The sequence below is a fragment of the Convolutriloba macropyga genome, chromosome 11, assembly GCF_964194025.1.
Source record: "Convolutriloba macropyga chromosome 11, txConMacr16.3, whole genome shotgun sequence".
NCBI classification, from domain to species: Eukaryota; Metazoa; Xenacoelomorpha; order Acoela; family Convolutidae; genus Convolutriloba; species Convolutriloba macropyga.
This window is the reverse complement of record NC_134478.1, coordinates 56,451,246-56,471,945: the sequence shown is the minus strand read 5'-3', so window position 1 is coordinate 56,471,945 and position 20,700 is coordinate 56,451,246. Positions and strand designations below refer to the sequence as shown.

The window sequence follows — 20,700 nt, the reverse complement described above, 5'->3', positions numbered from 1 at the left end:
CAGTATACAGCTTAAGAATCGACCTCAATTAAAGAGAAAAAAGATACAATAACGGCAAATTTCAATTGTTCATATTTAATAATTGATTAGAACCGTAAAAATGAGTTTTTGTAAGTTTATACACAAAGGCCCGAAAAAATTGTTTTTTTTTGCACTCGGTGTAATGCATGTTCACTTTGAATTGTTGCCTCATTTGATTCCTTAAAAAGCGGCCAATGATTTTTGTTGAGGTGCTGTCCTCCTTTGGCTCTTTTCGCTCACCTCTCAAAAAAAAATTTTTTTGTTCGCTAGTTTGCCTTTTTCCCATTATCGCCGCGCACACCTTCCACGACCCACAGAACTATATATAAAATTACGAAATTATTTAACAAATACATATCTCAACACCTTTATGAAAAAATTTTTTACAAAGCTTGTTCTATTCTCATACTTGAAGCAAGCAAAAGTTTTCACATGCTGAAAACATGCAAATTGACGTCCATTTACAAAAAATGTACTAATTTGACAAAAATGCCTTTCATTTTTAAGAACTACTTTACTAATGATACAAGATAGGATATCTAAAAACTTCAACTTCATATTAAATATTGAAAATTAAGTTCACATTTATTTTTTTGGAAAAGGTTTTTCGTTGCGGAGATTTAAAGTTTTAAACAATTGACTGTGGAACATTAAGACATGGCAACTCATTGAAGTAATTATATTGTCTACGTTGCTTGTTGGACACAATAAATCTAGAACTGAAGCCGGAATTTTTTATGAACAAACAATTGTAGACCCGTATGTTAAGGAGAGTGGGAATAATAATATCAATGAAAGGCTCTCCAACTGAACTTTCTTGAAGTTTTATTTCTCTCCGTTCGCGCGTTGGAAAAGTTATTCTCAAGTGATAATTTATTCAGCAAAATCAACATAGTCAAAAACTTTTATGGTTTTTCTGGAAATCTTTTTGCTTCAGAAAGGAATAAAGGAATAAATTTGATGAGTGTGAAACAAAAATTTCTTAATTTAAATCCAAATAAACACTGGGATCCTTTATCTACCATTATGCTTTCTTTTCAATACTATCATAAAAACACTAAAATTCCCATAAGCGCATAAATTACTAAGCCTTTCACGCATTTAGGAAACTCAGCTGAAGATTTAATTAGGTACCGGCCAACTTCAATAGCATGTGCACGTTCTCAATCAAAAAAATTTTAAAATGCTCTGAGGTGACCATATAAATGATTAATTGTATGCAACAAGATTGTTAGCCAAATTTTCTGAATGTAAAAGAAAATGTTGTTGCAGCTTTCTTAGATCTCTCAAATGATTTTGATTCAATTGATCACATTGTTTTACTCGGGGAAATAATTCATAGTTTTGAAGAAAAATCTAGACATATTGGCGGCCATTTCTCTCATTGATACCAAAAATTTCATTGAAAAAATTATTTTTTCCGATTGTATAAAATCGGATAGAGGTGATCCGCAGGGAACTAAAATGGGTCACCTGTTCTTCAATTTATACGTTAATGATATAAATAATTTCATTCATTCAAACTGACAGTTAATTCAATATGCCGAGCAAACTTTGATTCTATTGCATAACAAAAAGATTGATAAAAACAAGAAGTTCTTGGAATCAGCATCATCAATTTCTTGTAAGCATTTCAATTAAACCAATTCACCAGTTAAAATGAAGACTTTTTATAGTTTACGAAACTGTGTTCCTAACAAGATGAAAAATATTTATAGTTCGTTTTTTATTGAATTATCGGCAATACCCAGCAGTAATTCTGCCAACTAAGACTAAAATAAAAATTTCCCTCTCTATCATAACTCAACTCGGCTGAAAAAATATGCTTCGGCAGAAATAGCAGAAAAAAATATGACAGTTCTATAGATGTGATTTTGTAATATTTAATCATACCGAAAACAAATTTGCTGAACAACAGAGCTGCTTATTATACAAATGAATTTCTATTATCTTTGAAACCAGCTTCTTCACAAACAAGAAATAGACTGAAACTTGCTAATTTTTTGTCATAAGAGCTCATGTAAACTATACGTTACGCAAAAAGTTGTTTTTTACTCAAAAAGCGTTATTTGTTTTATTTGTATGAAAACCGTTTTGTTCTTTTTTTGCGAATCGAATGTCCTTCCAAGAAATCTGGCCATGTATTACATTTCTTGAGTCCCTCGACAATTCCTTCCAAAGAATAACATTGAAGGAGTTGTCGGGGGACCCAAGAAATGTAATACACAGTCAGATTTCTTGGAAGGACATTCGGTTCGCAAAAAAAAAGAAGGAAATGATTTCAATTATTAACATTACTTTACATTTTGTACATTAAAGTTACACTGCCTTTTCCTCACTGATTCTTTTTTTAATTTGAAATTTCACCACACTCACAATACTTTTTGCAATCACTCGCCGGACTGACCGGAAATCTTACATTGTTTAACAACTTTTACTGGTGACACCTCGACTTTGCGCCCTTTAAGTTCAAACTCTGTTTTAGCTAGGTTTTAACCTGTAACGAAAGCAGTCGCGCCCAATTTTAATTTCCAGATCTGGTAGGACGAAATCAAGTGATGTAAAACCAAATGTGATAGAAGTGTAGAACGCAATAAAAAGAGCAATCTTCACAAAAAAGAAGTCTTTCATTTTTCAATGGTAACATAAACAACAATCGGTAAAAAATATTTTGCCTATTTTAAGTTTACTTCAAGCCGGTGGATGAAAAATATTAGGCCATCATCATCAATTTAATCTAATATTGAACGAGTCAAAGTTCTCGGACAAAATGACAGAAACCAATTATTATAAAATTTGTTTGTAATTGTTTACCGGATAAACAAACGCAAGGTTTAAACCTGATATTTAATTGTAAACAAATGGACTTCAGTTTTTTTGTGAAATAAAACTAATATAAAACCAAATTGAACAAACTGTAAGCAATATCATTTTGATTGAACTACTTTTGATGGTCGTAGATGAAAAAAGATGCTATCATCTTGCTCACTTATCCTATATATTAAATGCATGACAGTTTATAAGGCACCGTGTTTAACGAAAGGCGAAAATGCACGTTTAAGAGGCCTCTGAAGAGCGTGTTTAAGAGCTATCGAAGAGCATGTTTAAGAGCTGTTGAGCAGCATGGTTAAGAGGGCAGATTGTGAGAGGTCAATGACCAAAAAATTGCTCTCGTAAAAGGTCAATGTCCGAAAAAGCGCAGACTGCAAAAGAGTCATTGACCTAAATGCAAAAAGTCATTAACCTAAATGCAAAAAGAGTCAATGACCGATAATCCAGCTGCAAAAAGGTTTACGCGCCGCAAAAAAAAACAGGGATGCAAGAAGTTATGAAGTTATTTACCGAAAAATGTCAATTAGAAATAGATCCAAAAAGAGGGTTTTGCTATTTTTGGCCTTTCAATGATTTCTTGTTATTCCATTGACAATATGCTGGTTGCCAGCATATGAGGTTAAACTACTCTATTTAAATGCTCTCAAACGAAGTTTGTAGCAATTATATTAGTCCTGTTGGTCTTTTTCGTGCGATTTTTCTTCCGATTCTTTTTCATCCGATTCTTTTTGGCCCATTTGACTTTGTCTTTAAAAACGGGATAAACAGGTTGCACCCACCGGGCGTTAAGTTTCTTTAGAGTCTTTAACTTCTCCTGAACACAAATTGTTGCGATGCTTTAATCAGAACGATTTGCTGTGTGAACGATATGATATTGTTGAACAATCTTCATTTGTTTTCGGTTTTGCTTGATCTTTGTCTCATGAAAGTTTTTAAACTGAAGTTTAATTAACTGCATCATTTGTTGCCAGGTTTTTTCTAGATCAAATGAAGAGTTAGCCTGCGAAAAGAATTGATTCTATTTTTCTTTCGTACTCTCGAAGGAAGAGCTTTTCTCTCTTTTCTTTCGTTTTGCTTTTTCGTTTATTCCCTTTCTCTGTCCCTTCTGTATTTTTTCTCTTTTTGCGTTTCGCTTTCTGTTCGCTTCTCTTTAATATGATTTTTTTCTGTCTTCGTTTTATTTCGTTTCTTCTCTCCTTTCTGTTTTTTTCTCGGCCTTTTCTCTTTCTGTTCTGTATTTCTTTCCTGTCTTTCTTTCTTTGTCTTTTTTCCGGTCTTTTTTTTGCCTTTCTTTTATATCAATTTTGAAATATTTGTTCCTCTCTTTCGTTTCTGTCTTTAGTTTGCCCCTCTTTCTCCTTTTCTCTCTTGCTTTTCTCTCCTTCCTTTCTGTATTTCTTTCCTGTCTTTCTTCTCTTTCGTCTGTCTTTTTCTTTTCTGTTCTTTTCTTCTGCCTTTCTTTTTGCTCATTTCTTTTTTCTCTTTCGTTACTGTCTTTATTTTCCTGTTCTTTTCTTTTTAATAGCCGCACAGAGATAGCTGGGGCTATTTTAGCCTTCTCTTGGTTTTTTATTTCGTTGTAAGGATTTTTTTACTTCCATATGACGTCACAACCCCTTCAAATCTGCTTTTTGTTCATTCGTTCATATAATTTCAACTGAAATGCGTGCGTGACGTCATTTTTCGATCTTAGCGAAGCGAGTTTTTTCGTTCAGTCGCTGTGATTAAAGTTTTGGTCACACTTGACCTATCCCACTCTCAAAAATGACTTCCTCACTTTGAATTAACTTCTATTTACTTTAATTCAAAGAGATAAGGTCAAATGGGTGTGTGTCACTCTAAATGAAGGTTATTTGAGAGCAGCTTATAGAGGCAGCAAAAACTTATAAAGATTTTTTATCAAAATATAACATATCAGCCTTGAATGAAAAGACGAATTTTTTTGGTCTGTTCTTTTAACTTTTTTTTAGACTGCAGGTCTACGAAGCTATTGCGGCTATTCTCTGGCAATCTGCCAGCTATGTTTGAATTTTTTTGTCTTGCTTTTCTTTCTTTTCTGTATTTTCTCTCGCTTTTCCTTTTTTCTCTTGCTCTTCTCTCTTTCATATCCTTTCCAATTTTCGTCTTCCTGTTTTTCTCTCTTTTCTGCTTTTCGTTTCTCTTTTATTTCTTTCAATTTTGCTGTTCGTCTGTTCTGCCTCTTTTCTGTTTTGTTTTTTTTTGTATTTTACATGTCTTTCCTTTTCTCTTGTTTTTTTCTGCCGTTCTTTTTCTGAGTCTTTTTATCTTTTTTCTTTCGTTCCGCTTTCATTTCTCCTTAGTTTGTCGTCCTTTGCTGTTTCCGTTCTGTTTTCCTTTTCTCTCTTACTTTGCTCTTTCTTTTCCGCTATTCTTGTTTCCTCTTTCTGTTCTTTTTTTCTGCCTCATTCGTTGTCTCTTTCTCTTTTGTTGTTCTCTTCTCTTTTTGCTCTTTAGTCTCTTTTTTTCTGTTCTTTTCCTCTTTTTACTCTTTACGTTTTCGCTTACTTTCTTTCTCTTTTTATTTTCTGCCTTTCGATTTGCTCTTCTGCTTTTCTTGTTTTTTTTCTGTTCTGTTTTTCTGCCATTCATTTTTCTCCTCCTTTTTCTCTTTTGTTTCTCCTTAGCTTCTCTCTTTATTTCTCGCTTGCTTTTCCGTCATTTTGGTCTTCCTTTTCTCTTTCTTCTCTGTCTTTTGTTTCTGTCTTTCTTTTGTCTAATTTCTCTCTTTGTCTTTTCTGCCTCTTTTTGTTTCTTGTCTTTTTCTGTTCTGTCTCTCTCCTTCTCTTCTGTTCTTTTTGGTCTGACTTGCCTTTCTTTGTCTTCTGTCTTTTTTTTCTCTTACCTTCTCTGTATTTCGTTTTTGTCTTTCCTCTATTGCTTTTCTATTTTCTTTTTTTTTTGGTTTTTTCCTGCCTTTTTTCGCATTCGTTTTCTCTCCTTCCTGCCTCTCTTTTATCTCCTGCCTCCCTTTTCTTGTTCTTTCCTTTTTCCTTTGTTTTTCTCTAGCTTTTCTCTGTCTTTTTTGCCGTTTCTCTTGCTTTTTCGTCTTTTCTCTTTTCTCTTGCTTTTCATTTCTTTTGTCTCTTTTCTTTTCTGTCTTTCGTTTCTCTTTCTTTTCTCTCTTTTGCTTCTCTTTCTTTTCTCTCTTCCTTTTCTGTCCATCCTTTTTTCTCTACTTTTTCTCTGTTTCTCTCGCTTTGCTCTGTATTTTCTGACTTTCTTTTCTCTCTTGCTTTTCTCTTTCGTTTTTCTCTTGCTTTTCTCTCTTACCTGTTTCTCAATTCTGTGTGTTTTCTATCTTTATTTTACCTCTTTCTCTTGTTCTTTTCTCTTCCTTTCTTTTCTCATTTGTTTCTTTTTTCTCTTCTCTTTCTTTTCTGCCTCTTTCTTTTCTGCCACTTTTATCTTTCATCTCTTGTTTCTCTCTCTTTTTCTCCTGCTTTTCTCTCTTAATTCTCTCTTGTTTTTCTCTTTTTTTATTTCTCTATTTTGTCTTTTTTTCTGTCTTTCATTTCTCTCTCTTTTCCCTTTTCTGTCCATCTTTTTTCTTTACTTTTTTCTCTTGCTTTTCTTTTTTTTTCGTTTGTTTTTCTTTTCTCTTTCATTTGTCGTTTATGTCTTCTCTTTTTCGTCTTTTCTCTCTATTTTGTCTTTTGGTGTCTTTTTCTCTCCTTTTCTCTCTAGCTTTTCTCTTTTCTTTTTTGCTTTTTTCTCTTTTGTCTTTTGTTTTTTGTTTCCTTTTTTCTCTTTCGCTTCTTTCTTTTCTCTCTTCCTTTTCTGTCCATTTTTTTCTCTACTGTTTCTCTGTTTCTCTCGCTTTGCTCTGTCTTTCTTTTCTCTCTTGCTTTTCTCTTTCCTTTTTCTCTTGCTTTTTTTTCTTTCCTGTTTCTCAATTCTGTGTTTTCTATCTTTCTTTTACCTTTCTCTTGTTCTTTTCTCTTCCTTTCTGTTCTCATTTGTTTCTCTCTTTTCCCTTTTTCTCTTCTCTCTCTTTTCTGCCTTTTTTACTTCTATCTTTCATCTCTTGTTTTTGTCTCTTACTTTTCTCTTGCTTTTATCTTTTCTTTTTTACTTCTCTTTTGTCTCATTCTTTTCTGTCCTTCATTTTTCTTTCTTTTCTCTCGCTTTTCTGTCCATTGTCTTTTTCTTCACTGTCTCTCTTTTTTCTCTTGCTTTTCTTTTTTTCCGTTTGTTTTTCTTTTCTCCTTTCATTTGTCTTTTATGTCTTTTCTCTTTTTTCTCTTTTCTCTCTATTTTGTCTTATTTTTCTGTCTTTTTTCTCTCCTTTTTGATCTTGCTTTTCTCTCTTTCTTTTCAGTCTTTTTTTCTCTTTTGTCCTCTGTCTCTTTTCATTTTTTCGTTTATTTCTTTTCACATTCTTTTATGCTCCTCTTTCACATTCCTCTTTTTTTGTCTGTTTTGTCCTTCCATATCTCTTTTTACGCTCCTCACACATGCAGCCTAACGTATGTTTTCAATGAGTTACGCTAAGCCACCATGTAGAAGTTCGCTATCTGTACAAGTTTTAGCGCTCGTTAAATATGCAAATTATCAGAGCCAAAAAAATTGAACACAAAATTTCTGGTACTTGGGGGTAATATACTAAATCCAACACATCGGTAACGTAACGTAATACCTATGACTGTTGAACGAGTGGCATATGTTCCAGCCCAAAGTGGTACGAGAAAAAAATCAATTTTAAAACTTCTATTCTTTTAAATATCTTGTTATGCTTTTGCGGGCCTGTTAGTCTATATATTAATTCTAACTCGAGTGCTATGTCACCACGTTTAAGCTCCTAATCTTCACATGTTTTAAAGCCCCTTAAACATGCAGCCTACCGTTTTGCATGCATTTTGAGCGCTGCGAGGTGGACTCGAACCAGGGTCTGTTGAGTTCGATCAGGGTATGAAAACGTTCGCAAACCACTAGGCTAATTGCCTTGCTCTTAAGCATCTATTAATTCAACGATGACAGAGCCACTGAACACCATGCGGCATATTGTTTTGCATGCATTTTAAAAAGAGTCAATGACCAAAAACTTGCCATTGCCAGAATATTCTTTGACCGAAAGGCTACCTAAGCCGTAAAGGTCAATCACTGATCAGCCGTGGATGCAAAAATAGGTCATTGACCGAAAAGTTGCCAATGTCCGAAAAGCTGCCTATGCCAAAAAGGTCAACGACCGAAAAATTGTGGATGCAAAAATAGGTGAATGACTTAAAAGCTACTTATGACGTAAAGGTCAATGAATTATTAGCCGTGGATGCAAAAATAGGTTAATGACTGAAAACCTGCGTACAAAAATTTTTTAAATCGCAGAAAAATGTGTCACACGAAAACAGTCCTTGAATGACATGTGAGATGCATCACAGATATTGACAGAATAAATATTCTTTAAGCAAAAGTCCGAAATGAAATCGAAGATGAAAAATTGTCCATTTAAATGATGAAAAAATTATAAAGAAAATTGAATCACTTAGATGGAAATGCAATACGGTCAAGATTTTGTGTAGCGTTTTTAAATTCTCAACAGATTGTTGAAATTTCTTTTCTCTTTCTTGTGTCTTTTTTCTGTATCTTTTCTCTCTTTCGTTGTTCTTTTTCTTTCAGTATTTCTTTTCTCTTTCGCTCAATTTTCTCAACCCTCTTTCGTTTTCCTCTTTCTTTTCTGTATTCCTTTTCTGTCTTTTTTGTATTTCTCTCTTTTTGTTTTCTGTTCTTTTTATCTGTCTTCCTTTTTCTCATTCTTTTTCTCTTTGTTCCTCTTCCGCTTGTCTTTAGTTTTTCGTATTCTTTTCTTTTCTCTTCTTCTCTTTTTCTTTTATCTTTTTTTTCAGTCGTTCTTTTCTCAGTTGTCTCGTTCTTTTCTCTTTTTTTCTGTCTTTTTTGTCTCTAATGCTTTTCTCTCCTTTTTCTGTTTTTCGTTTCTGTCTTTTCATCTCTTGTTTCTTTCTTTTCTTTCTCTATTCGATTTTTTGTTCTTTTCGTCTGTCTCTCTATTGTCTTCTCTTTAGTTGTTCTTGTCTTTTTTCCTTTCTGTTTTTCTTTTTTGCTTTTCTTTTCTGTCGTGCTTTTTTCTGTAGCTTTTTTCTGTCTTTCTTCTCTTGCTTTTCTCTCTCGTTTTTTTCTTTCTGTATTTCATTTTTCACTTTTTCTTTTCACCCCTCTCTTTGGCTTTCCTTTCTTTCTTTTCTGTATTTTCTCTCTTTTGTCTTTTTCTTTTCTATCTTTCTTTTTTCTCTCTATCTCTCTTGGTTTTCTGTTCTTTTTATCTGTCTTTCATTTTCTGATTCGTTTTTCTTGTTCCTTTTCCGCTTCTCTTTAGTTTCTCGTGTCTTTTTTCCTTAGTATTTCTCTTTTGCTTTTCTGTCGTTCTTTTCAGTCGTTCCTTCCTCTGTTTTGTCTCTGTCTTTTTTTTCTCTCTTGCTTTTCTCTTTCTTTTCTGTCTTTTTCTCCCTTCTGTTTCTTTCTTCTTTCAATTCGTTTTTTGTTTTCGTCTGTCTGTCTATTCTCTTCTTTCGATTATCTCTTGCTTTTCTCTCTTGCTTTTCTTTCTCTTTTCTGTTTTTCCTGTCTGTCTTTTTTGTCTTTTTTCCCTCCTTTTGTTTTTTCTCTTCCGTCTTTCTTTTCTCGCTTTCTTTTCTGACTTTCGTTTCCGTCTTTCTTTTCTCCCTTCTGTTTGTTTTTCTCTTTCTATTTGCTTTTTCTCTTTTCTTCTGTCTGTCTGTTCTCTTCTTTCTTTTCTCTCTTTCGTTTATCTCTTGCTTTTCTCTCTCTTTTCTGTATTTCCTGTCTGTCTCTTTTGTCTTTTGTTTGTCTTTTTTTTCTTACTCCTCTTTTTTTCTGTTCTTCTTTTCTGCCTTTATTTTCTCTTTCGTTTTTTTCCTTTTCTCTCTTTATTTCTTTCTTTCTTTCTTTATTTTCTTTCTTTTTCTTTTCTGTATTTTCATTTTTCTTTTCTTTCTTTCCTTTCTCTGTTTTTTCTCTTTCTTTTGTCTGTTTCTTTGTTTTTCTTTTTCTCATTCTTTTTTCTCTTTGTTCCTCTTCCGCTTCTCTTTGGTTTCTCGTATCTTTTTCCTCTCTGTTTTCTCTTTTGCTTTTCTTTTCTAGTGGTTCGTTCTCTGTTTTCTTCTGTCTGTGTCTTCTCTTCTTTCTTTCTTCTCTTTCGTTTATCTCTCGCTTTTCTCTCGTTTCTCTTTTTTTTACTGTCTGCCTTTCCTGGCTTTCTTTATTCTCTTTCCTCTTTTTTTCTGTCCTTCTTTTCTGCCCGTCTTTTCTTTCGTTTCTTTCTTTTCTCTCCTGCTTTTCTCTCTTTCTTTTCTCTCTTGCTTTTTCTCTTTCTTTTCTGTCTTTCGTCTCTTTTTTTTCTGTTTTTCTTCTCTACCGTTTTTTCTCTCTTTATTTTCTCTGTTTTTTGTTTCTCTTCTGTCTTTTGATTTGTCTGTCTTTTCTTTCTTTCGTTTCTGTCTTTTCTCTCTTTTATCTGTCTTTTTTTTAATTCTATTGTCTCTTTCTTTTCTGTCTTTCTTTTCTCTTTCTATTTTCTCTCCGTTTTTCAGCTTTTTCTCTTTCGCTTTTCTCTTTCTTTTGTATTTTTCTGTATATCTTTTCTCTTTCTGTTTTTCTTTTTTCTGTATCTGTTTTCTCTCTTTAAGTCTTTTCTCTCCCCCTTTCTCTTTATTTTTTATTTCTTTTCTCTGTATTTCTTTTCTGTCTTCTATTTTTTTTGTCTTTTTCTTTTCTATATTTCTTTCTTTCTTTTCTGTTCTTTTTATCTATCTTTCTTTTTCTCATTCTTTTTTCTCTTCCGTTCCTCCTTAGCTGCTCTTCAGTTTCTCGTTTCTTTTTTCCCTTCCTTTGTTGCTTTGTTCTCTGTTGTCTTTCTTTTCTCTATTCTTTTTCTTTTTTTCTCCTAATCTTTTTTTCCTGTTTTCCTCTGTCTGTCCTTTGTCTTCTATCTTTTCTCTCTTTCGTTTATCTCTCGCTTTTCTGTCTTTCTTTTCTCTCTTTTTTTCTTTCTTTCCTATTTCTATTCTTTTTTTCCGTTTTCTACTCTCTGTCTTTTCTCATCTTTCGTTTCTCTCTTTTGTATACCTCTTGCTTTTCCGTCGTGCTTTTCTCTCTCTCTCTCGTTTCTCGCTTCAGTTTCTCATTCCTTCTCATTTTTCTCTCTCTTCTCTTGCTTCTTTCTTTCTTTTCTGTCTTTCTGTTGCTTTCTTTTTTTCCTGTCCTTCTTTTCTGCCTTTTCTTTCTTTCTGTCTTTTGTGTCTTTTTCTGTTTTCGTTGTTGTATTCTTCTGCCTTTCTTTTATCTCTTTCTGTTTTTCTCCTTTTTTCTGCCTTTCTGCTTTCTGTTTTCTTGCTTTTCTCTTCTTTCTCTTTCGTTTTGTTCTCTTTTCTGTATTGTTTTTTCTTTCTTTTCTGTCTTTTTTCTCACCATTTGTATCCTGCTTTTCTCTTTGTTTTCTTTTCTCCTTTTCTGATTTGCTTTTCTGACTTTGTTTTTTCTACCTTCTTTGTATTTTTTTAGGTTTCTGTCTTCTCTTTTTTTGTTTTTTTTTGTCTTTTTTCTTTCCTCTCTCTTTCTCTGTATTCTCTTTCGCTTCTTTCTTTCTTGTCGCTTTCTTTTCTCTTTCCTTTCTGTCTTTCTCTTGATCTCTTTCCTTTCTGTCTTTCTCTTGATCTCTTTCTTTTCTCTTCTTTTCTTCTCTCTTTTGTTTCTTTCTTCTTTTCTGTTCTTCTTTCTGCTTTTCTTCTCCCGTTTGTTTTGTTTTTTGTTTCTTCTATTCATTTTTTTGCCTTTATTTCAAATCCTTCTCTATTGTGTACTTCTATTCCGTTTTTTCTTCAGTTTTTTGTTCTTTTCGCTTTCCTTTCCGTTTTTTTCTTTCTCTTGCTTTTCTCTTTCTATTCTGAGTTTCTTCTGTCTTTTCTTTCTTTTCTCCTCTTTCTCTTTCCTTTCTGTCTCTTTTCTCTGTATCGTTTCTTTTTCACTTTATTTTCTGTCTTTTTTCTCTCCCTTTCTCTCTAGTTTTTCTCTTGCTTTTCTTTCTTTTCTGCCTTCTTTCTTTCTCTCCTTTTTGTTCTCTTCTGCCTTTCTTTTATCTCCTTTTTTCTCGCTCTCCTTTCTGTTTTTCTCTTTTTTCTGCCTTTCTTCTACTTTTTGACTTTCTTGCTTTCCTCTTCGCTCTCTATCGTTCGTTTCGTTCTCTGTTCTCTGTATTGTTTCTTTTTCTCTTTCTTTTGTCTTTTTTTCTCCATTGGTATCTTGCTTTTCTCTTCTTTTTCTTTTCTTTTCTGATTTGCTTTTCTCGCGTTTTCTCTCCATATCTTCTTTGTGTTTTTTCAAGTTTCTGTCTTCTCTCTTTTCTGTCTTTTTTCTCTCCTCTCTCTCTCTCTCTCTCCTTTCGCTTTCTGTTCTCGTTCCTTTCGCTTTCTTTTCTGTCTCTCTTCTTGAGTGCATCTTTCTTTCTTTTGGCTTTCGCTTTCGTTTTTTCTTTCTTTTGCTTTTCTCTCTGTTCTGAGTTTCTTCTGCCTTTTCTTTCTTCTTTATCAATCTTTCGTTTCTTTCTCTTTTCTCTGTATCGTTTCTTTTTCTCTTTCTTTTCTCTCTTTTCTCTGTGCCTTTCTCTCTTGGTTTTCTATCTTTCCTTTCTTTTCTCTTTTGCTTTTCTTTCTTTTCTGTCTTTTGTCTCTTTTTTGATTTTTTTCTCTTCTGCCTTTCTTTTGTCTCCTTTTTTTGTCGCTCTCCTTTCTGTTCTCCTTTTTTCTGCTTTTCTTCTGCCTTTTGATTTTTTGCTTTCTTTTTTCTTTCCTGTGTGTCTTTCTCTTGATCTGTTTATTTTCTCTTCTTTTCTCTTTCTCTTTCGTTTCTTTTTTCTTTTCTGTTCTCCTTTCTGCTGCCTTTCTTCTCTCTTTAGCTTCTTTGTTTTTCTTTTTCTAATCTTTTTTGTCGCCTTTCTTTCTAATCCTTCTCTTTTGTTCTTCCGTTTTTTTCAGATTTTTGTTCTGTTCGCTTTCCTTTCCGTTTCTTCTTTCTCTTGCTTTTCACTTTCTCTTCTGAGTTTCTTCTGTCTTTCTTTCTTTTCTCCTCTTTTTTGTCTATCTTTCATTTCTGTCTCTTTATCATTTCTTTTTCTCTTTATTTTCTGTCTTTCTTCTCTGCCATTTTGCTAGCTTTTCTCTCTTTCCTCTCTTCTCTCTTTCTTTTTTTTCTTTTCTTTCTTTCTTTTTTTGTTCTCTTTTTTCTCTTCTGCCTTTCTTGTATCTCCTTCTTTTTTCTCGCTCTCCTTCATGTTTTTCTTTTTTTCCTTCCTTTCCTCTGCTTTTTAACCTTCTTGCTTTTCTCTTCGTTCTCTATTTTTCGTTTCGCTCTTGTTTCTCTGTTTTGTTTCTTTTTCTCTTTCTTTTGTCTTTTTTCTCTCCATTTGTATCTCGCTTTTCTCTTCTTTTTCTTTTCTCCTTCTTTTTGGATTTGCTTTTCTCGCGTTGTTTTCTCTTCTTATCTTCTTTGTATTTTTTCAGTTTGTCTCTTCTCTTTTTTCTGTTTTTTGTGTCTTTTTTGTCTCCTCTCTCTCGTTACTTTCGCTTTCTTTTCTGTCTCTCTTCTGTATTGCATCTTTCTTTCTTTTGGCTTTCTTTTCTCTTTTTCTCATTCCTTTCTGTTCTTTTCTGTTCTTCTTTCTGCTGCCTTTCTTCTCTCTTTAGTTTCTTTTTTTTTTCTTTGCTATTTTTCAATTTTTTTCCTTTCTTTCTAATCCTTCTCTTTTGTTCTTTCGTTTTTTTCTTCAGTTTTTTGTTCTTTTCGCTTTCCTTTTGCGTTTTTTCCTTCTCTTGCTTTTCTCCTTCTGTTCTGAGTTTCTGCTGCCTTTTCTTTCTTTTCTCTTTCTTCTTTATCCTTCGTTTCCTTTTTTTCTATTCTTTTTTCTGCATTTCTCTTTTTTGTTTCTTTTTTTTCATTATTTCGTTCTTTTCTCTTTTTCTCTTCTGTTCTTTTTGCCTCTCTTTCTCCTTCTTCTCTCATTAGTTCCTCTCTTTCGTTTTTTCTTTAGGTTTTTGTTCTTTTCTTTTTCCTTTCTATTTTTGTTTTCTTTTGCGTTTCTTTTTTTCTGCCTTTCTTCTCTTTCTTCTCTCCCTCTGTTTTCTGTCTTGCTTTTCTCTTTGTTCTCTGTCGTTTTCGTCTCTCTTGTCTCCTTCTTTTTCTCTCCTCTTATTTTTCTGTTCTTCTTTTCTGCTTTTCTTTTTCTGTTGTTTCTTATTTTCTCTCTCTTTTCTCTTCTTTTTCTTTTGCCTTCCTTTTTCTTCTATCTTTTGTTTCTTTCTCTTTTTCTGTTTGGTTTCTTCTCTGTTTTTCCTGTCTTTTTTCTCTACTTTCTCTTTCTTCTCTCTTCTTTTCTTTGCCTTTTTCTTCTTTTCTTTTCTGCTTATCTGTGTCTTTTCTCTTTTGTTTTTCTATTTCTTCTCTCTTTTCCTGCTCTTTTTTTCTGCATTTCTTTTTTTCTGTCTTCTCTCCTTTTCTCTTTTTTCTCTGTTGCTTTTCTCTTTTTTATTGCTTTTTTTTTCATTTCTGTCTTCTGTTTCTCGATTTCTTTTCTCTTTTTCTTTACTCATTCACTCTTTTTTGCCTTTGTCTTGATTTTCTTTTTTTTTTCGTTTCCTTTTCGCTTTTCCCACTTTCATTTGTCTTTTTTGTGTTTCGTTTCTCTGTCTTTTCTCTTCTGTTCTGTTTTTTTTCTGTTTTCTCTCCGTTTCTCTTTTTTGTTCATCTCTTCCTGTTCTCTTTTTCTGCGTTCGTTTTCTCTCTTTCCTCTGTCTTTTCTCTTTCCTTTCTTTATTTTCTCTTTTGCATGTTTAAGCTCCGTATCATCGCATGTTATAAACGCTCCTTAAACATGCAGCCTAACGTAGAAAATGAGTTACACTATGCCACCATGTAGAATATCGTTATCTGTACAAAGTCTGAGCGCTCCTTAAATATGCAAAATTGTAAAGCAGAAAACGTGGTTGGACAAAAAAATTGTTGGCACATAGGGTAATATACTCAAACCAAACACATCGGTGACGAAACGTAATACCTATTGCTTTTGAACGAGGGGCATAGGTTCCAGCCCCAGGTGGTGCAAAGAAATCTGATTTTTTAACCTATCTTTTCTTTTAAATGATTTTCCTCTGATGTTTTTGCGGGCCTGCTAGTATCATTTTAACGCCATCAGTGCTTTAAAAAAGTAACAAAAACTTCACATTGGAGTTAAATCGGCTGAACTTCCATTGCAGCAAATAAATTATGATATATAAAATGAAAGGGTCTTTCCCATTAAATCCCCCCATGAAAATATAGCCCCCATTAGAGTATATTTACCATTATTGGGGGGGGGGGGGGCTATAGGGTATCTGACCACTAGGCGGGGGGCTATAATGGGAAAGACCCAAATGAAAAAGGAGCTGCGACTGTTTTTCAGGCTGGTTTCATTGTGATCTCCGACAGGGTTATGCTGCATCCGATATTTGAATGACTTTTTTCATGAGGCCTTCAAAGACACTGTTTTTGCTGATACTAGCCTGCTTCACTGCTTCAATCTTATCCTCCTCCCCCCCCCCCAAAAAAATGATCTGTTTGTTGTTCTTGCGTCGTCCTTTGTCGGCTGTCAAGTCATATATTTGTTAAGTACTCCTCCTTTTTCAGGTTAACCGTTTATTAATAATCGTCGACTGGAAGTTAGACAAAAATTGGGTATCTTTTTCGTTTATTACTTTTAGAGTTTGTGTATAATTGCAGAAGCGACCAATTCGGGTACTCCAATTATGTTGTCATAAATGACTAATCTAATCATACGATGCTCCAAATTATCCTGGGTAGATTTCAGTTCCAAAGTCTCGACGTCACAGAACTGTTACGCAAACTGTTTTGGGAGTGCCTTCTATCCATAAGGATTGTGAGGCACCAATTTTTTCTTTTTTGGCGTCTTCGTTTAAATTTTGGGGGTTAAAATGTTTTTTTTTAAAAAAAAAAACTCGATTTTTTGTTAAATGTCCATCCCTTTGTGCCCTTAAAGGCACCTTCTCCCATTGTGCTGTATTTTAATTGTGCTTTGTTTCTTTCTTCTATGATGTGCTATAATATTCCTGGCCTATCCGGGATTTTAGATTTTAGCTATATATATGTCTTGGAAAAAAAGAGCCTCTATTTTTGCTTATTCTGCAAGAAAAACAGTCTGTTTTCCCTTGTAGTTTAAGAAGCTCATGAGGACTCACGAAAAAACCAAGACCCTTTAAATGCCTCGTTTCTGTTATGGATAATTAGTAGCCATAGAACGTCATATTATGGAGAAGTTGTAGTCATAGAACTTCCATTTATGAGAAATTTGTAGTCATAAAACTTCCATTTATGGCAAAGTTGTAGTCATGCCAATTTCCAAAAACTTTTTTGAATTATGAAGTCAATGGTCCATAATATGAAAGTTTTATGATTACAACTTTTTGTCATCCCGGGTCTTCTTATTGATTTTAAGTCTTTTAGTTATTACTATTTGACCATTTAGTAATTATAGCACCAAGACGAGTGGTGTATGTCTGCGTAGCACACATCTTCCCAACATAAATCCCAATTTTTATTTAAAAAAAAACATTTTTGATGTGAAAGGAAAACTTTTGCCCTCATCAGCAACTTTTCCCTCATCCAACCACCAACAATTTGAAGCACTTCTTCGAAGCAATATTGAGCACAATTTTCTAGGTAAAAAAAGTTGAAATTTTCCCACGCGTCAATTTGATATATTTTTACTACCCGGGTCGAGATGTCAACGCAAAAAATAGCAAAAAATGTTGAAAAAAAAAGAATTCGCCGCTAATAATTGCAAATCTTACGAAAATTTACCCTAAGTTTACATCTCCACCGCAAAAAATATTACAAAGAAAGATGTAAGAATAGATTTAATTGCGTTGAGAGTTGTGAAAAACACATTACACCGCTAACAATCGCAAATCGTACAAAAATTCACCGCTAAATTTACCAAATGTCCACCACAGAAAATTTTGCAAAAAAGATGTAACAATACCAGTGAATGCGTTGAGAGCGGTGAAAAACATTCCCCGCTAAAAACCACAAACCGTAAATAGTTTCACCACTAAGTTAGCAAAATTTTATGACGACTCAAATTTTTAATGAACTTATGTAAGATTTGAAGTGAAAGCGTTGAAAGCAATAAAAAATTTCACCGCTTTTACAGCAAAAATCACTGAATTGCAGTCGCTGCAGTATTGGAAGCAAAGGTCGTTCTTTTTTTAAAAAAACGATTTTCTATTTATTACTTCTTTTTACTACTCTTAACTTGCCATTTTCAGATTTTTATTTAATAGTTTTGTAGCAACCAGCAGGCAGATGCAATATTTTTAACTTAAAAAAATTAAAGTAAAACAACGTATATAGTTGAAGAAAATGTTCTTCGTTACAGCTTCTGCGTCAAATGGGATGAAAACTAAAACAAATTTAAACTCATAGTCAGAGATCCGTTATTTTTTGGGAAGTCTAAAACAACAAGAACTTTTGATACAGTTTCTCTACAAAAAATCCATATTTTCATTGGTTTTAGTTGCATATACGCATATAACTTTTTTCAAAAAAAGTGGATTTTATTTTGAACAAGGAGTTATTCAAGTCAATTCAAACCCATCGTGAGAGACACCTATTTAAGGAAAATCTAATACAACGAGAGCTTTATGTTGAAATATCTGTAGAAAAAAGTTATATTTTCATCGTTGAAAGTGGCGAGGAAAACAAATTAACCCTAAAAACCGAATATCTTACGTCAATTTACCGTAAAGAAATACGATATATTATTTTAGGTTAGTTGTCAGATTTGCGGTTTATAGAGATCAAAATTTCTATTTTCACCACTTTCTGTTGGTAACGGTTAGTTTTTTCTCAACGCTTAGGTGGTGAAAATATAAAAGCCTCACCTCTAAATACCGCAAATTTTACAAAACTCCAGGCATTTGTTTTCTCTAACGTTTATTGAATCTGATTTAAACTGAAAAGAGAAATAATAGAAATAAGTGACAGATGGAGCAGTGGAATAAACAGTTGTTGACATGCAGGAGTTGACGGTTTCGAATCCGTGAAGAGCAGTTTCTTTTTTGAGGTACTGTTGAGGATTTCCGTTGAATGCGGTGGAAATAAAAATTTCACCGATAAAAACATAATATCTAACAACAAATCAACGCTATAAGCCGCAAAACCTACAAAAATTCACCGCTTTCACTACATTCATCGATTAAAGATGAGGGCGCTTTGCGCTGAAAAATATACTTTTTTCACTGCTAATCATCGCAATTTTTACAATATATTTTTCGACAAAATCTCAACCCGGGTAGTTGTAAACTACATAAAATCTCAATTTTTTCACTTCTCTGTGTCATTATCAAACCTCTCTTTGGGGAAATTGATGTTCGACATACAAAATAAATCACAAAAGGTGAAAATGGTTCAAAAAAAAGCCGTAATATTAAGCATATTAAGCCCCTAATTAGCAGGAAAAAATTATTTTAAAGTTAGTTTAAAGCATAAAATTAATTTCTTGACGTGATCTTCATGCAATTGTTCATTCAGATATTCTTCTTTTCAATATACCATTTTGGTTCAATTTGATTTTTTCAGTCGAACAAAATTTTAAAACATAACCGACCAACGTTGGGCGAATTTGTTTCATAGGACCGGTGAGTGGTTGGCTTTGGCAGTAGCCAGCTGGGGCTATAATTAAAGGGTGATGAGTGGAGTAAGGAGGGGAGATCAAACTTCTAAGATTAAGAGCCTACTTTTAAGATTTCGTTCAAAAGAAACTAGCATGGTGTAAGGCTCTAAGAGAACTGCTCAGCCACTAAATGCAATCCAGTTTTTACCAGTTGATCCCGTTTTTGAGGTCAAAAAGTTGAAAGCGTCACACAAAAAATCGATCAAGCAAAAACGGCATTAAAAAAGACCACCTGACTAATATAATTGTTTGAGAGCAATTGCAACATGCTGAAAGAAAGAAGGTTTCCATGCATTTTAAGCAAAAGTTCTGCTGCTACTTTATATAAAGTGAACACATAGTGATGAGTGCTGCATATCTGATTGTTTTTTCACCTAATCATTTGACCACGTCATCGTTTTTGGGCTCGTTAATGGTACAATTTCTTAGTCTCATGTGCCGTCATTGGTCCTCGAAAATCGTACGAGAATTCAGTGAGCTTTCCGCTCATTTCAGTTTCCCCAAAACAGCAATTTCCAACAAACGATTTGGAAATCTACGCAAATTGCCGTCGCTATCATGATGTCTGAAAAAAAACGAGTCGGTAGATTTACATTAAATTTCAGGAAAATATACCTGAACGGTGGATGTATTCCTGAACACTATCTGCACGCACAGGACAAAGTCGTCGACCCAAGACACGAATGGACAAGACGGACCTGGGTCCTGGACAAAGGGGTCCGGCGCGACCGAGCTGACAGTGTGGACAAACTTTTGATCACGCCGCTCCGTCCGTCCCAAAGCTGAATTGGATCTGTTCGGTCTGGTCCAAAATTGAATTGAGTCGATTCGGTCTGTCTCATATCCGGTCTTTGGTCTGGCCCGTAACCAATCGTCGGTCGGTTTTTTCGGTCGGGCCCATAACCGTTCTTCGGTCTATTTGTGTGGCACATGCCCATTTCGCTTTGGCCTGTACCAAAAATTCGGTCGGGTTCATACCTATTTTCTGGAGCGACCTCAAAAAAATTTTCTGCCCGTTAACCTCTTTGGTGAAATAGTCTTAAGAAAGTTAGCTCAAACCACCATCAGACAAACTATAAGGACTGATCAAAGTCCAAAAATCCAACTCAAAACTAAAGGCCAGTGCTCTGCGACAAAAAAATTGAGCCGTGAAGAGAATATTTTTGTAAGCAGCAGCCGATCTTTAACAACTAGTAGCATAAAGATATACAATTATTTACACTGGATATCAATTTCTGAATACTCTGTGTTTCTGGGATTGGATGATTTTTTGGTTGAAAACAATCCAAATAGTGTATTTTAATAATAGTTATTAATAATAATAATAATAATAATAATAATAATAATAATAATATTAATATTAAAATTAATAGTAATAAAAATAATGAAAATAATGAAATTAATATTAATAAAAATAATAATAATAATAATAATAATAATAATAATAATAATAATAATAATAATAAAAATAATAATAATTAAAATGAATTCAAACGAAACATGTTTTCCACCATCTTGGCTTTGCCCCACTTAGGGGAGGTTCAATTTTGATTAAGGTTTTCTAACGGATCCCAACTGGAAGGATAGCAGCAGTATCTGAATTTGGACATCGCTTCCACCTCAATGAATTTTGTCATTTCTCTTAGGAATGTTTTGGGATTTATCAGAGGCGTATACCAGGAAAAAGTGTAGATGAATGAAAACGCATTGTTATATTTAACTACAAGAACAAAAAATTTATTCGCACCGCTGTCTCATTTCTCTAGCAGACATCAAGACTTTGCCACTGGACCTTGTATTGAAGTCGTGTGATTTGATCTCCCAGGATTCAGAAAAGTCTGTCCCACGAGTATTTTGTCCAAAAGAAGGAGATCTGCGTGGATTAGCTTGTACCCAATGGTCAATAGACCTTGGTTAATCAGACTTAAGAAATAGTCTTAATCGGAGAGATTCCATTGTCAACAGATCCACTTAACACATCTTCTTTCATCTCTCTCCATACGCTGTAGTCTAACTTTACTGGGGAACCAAATATTTGATTCATAGTAGAGAACTCAAAGTACATAACTCTTAACCAG

General features: G+C 33.7%; 2 protein-coding genes and 1 pseudogene across 3 annotated transcripts in view; all 3 read right to left on the bottom strand.

The window, feature by feature from the left end:
• The window catches only part of LOC142349476 (uncharacterized), a 32,441-nt gene extending 29,631 nt beyond the window's left edge, over positions 1 to 2,810 (bottom strand). For both annotated transcript variants that reach the window (XM_075401063.1, XM_075401062.1), the window contains exon 1: positions 2,519 to 2,810. In XM_075401063.1, coding sequence (XP_075257178.1) covers positions 2,519 to 2,652 — 134 coding nt within the window. In that variant the 5' untranslated portion in view covers positions 2,653 to 2,810. The remainder of the gene's footprint in view (positions 1 to 2,518) is intronic.
• LOC142349475 (uncharacterized) overlaps positions 1 to 20,700 on the bottom strand; it is a 477,119-nt gene that overhangs the window by 367,824 nt on the left and 88,595 nt on the right. The gene's annotated exons all lie outside the window — the stretch shown is intronic.
• The window catches only part of LOC142349185 (uncharacterized), a 10,561-nt pseudogene continuing 1,893 nt past the window's right edge, over positions 12,033 to 20,700 (bottom strand).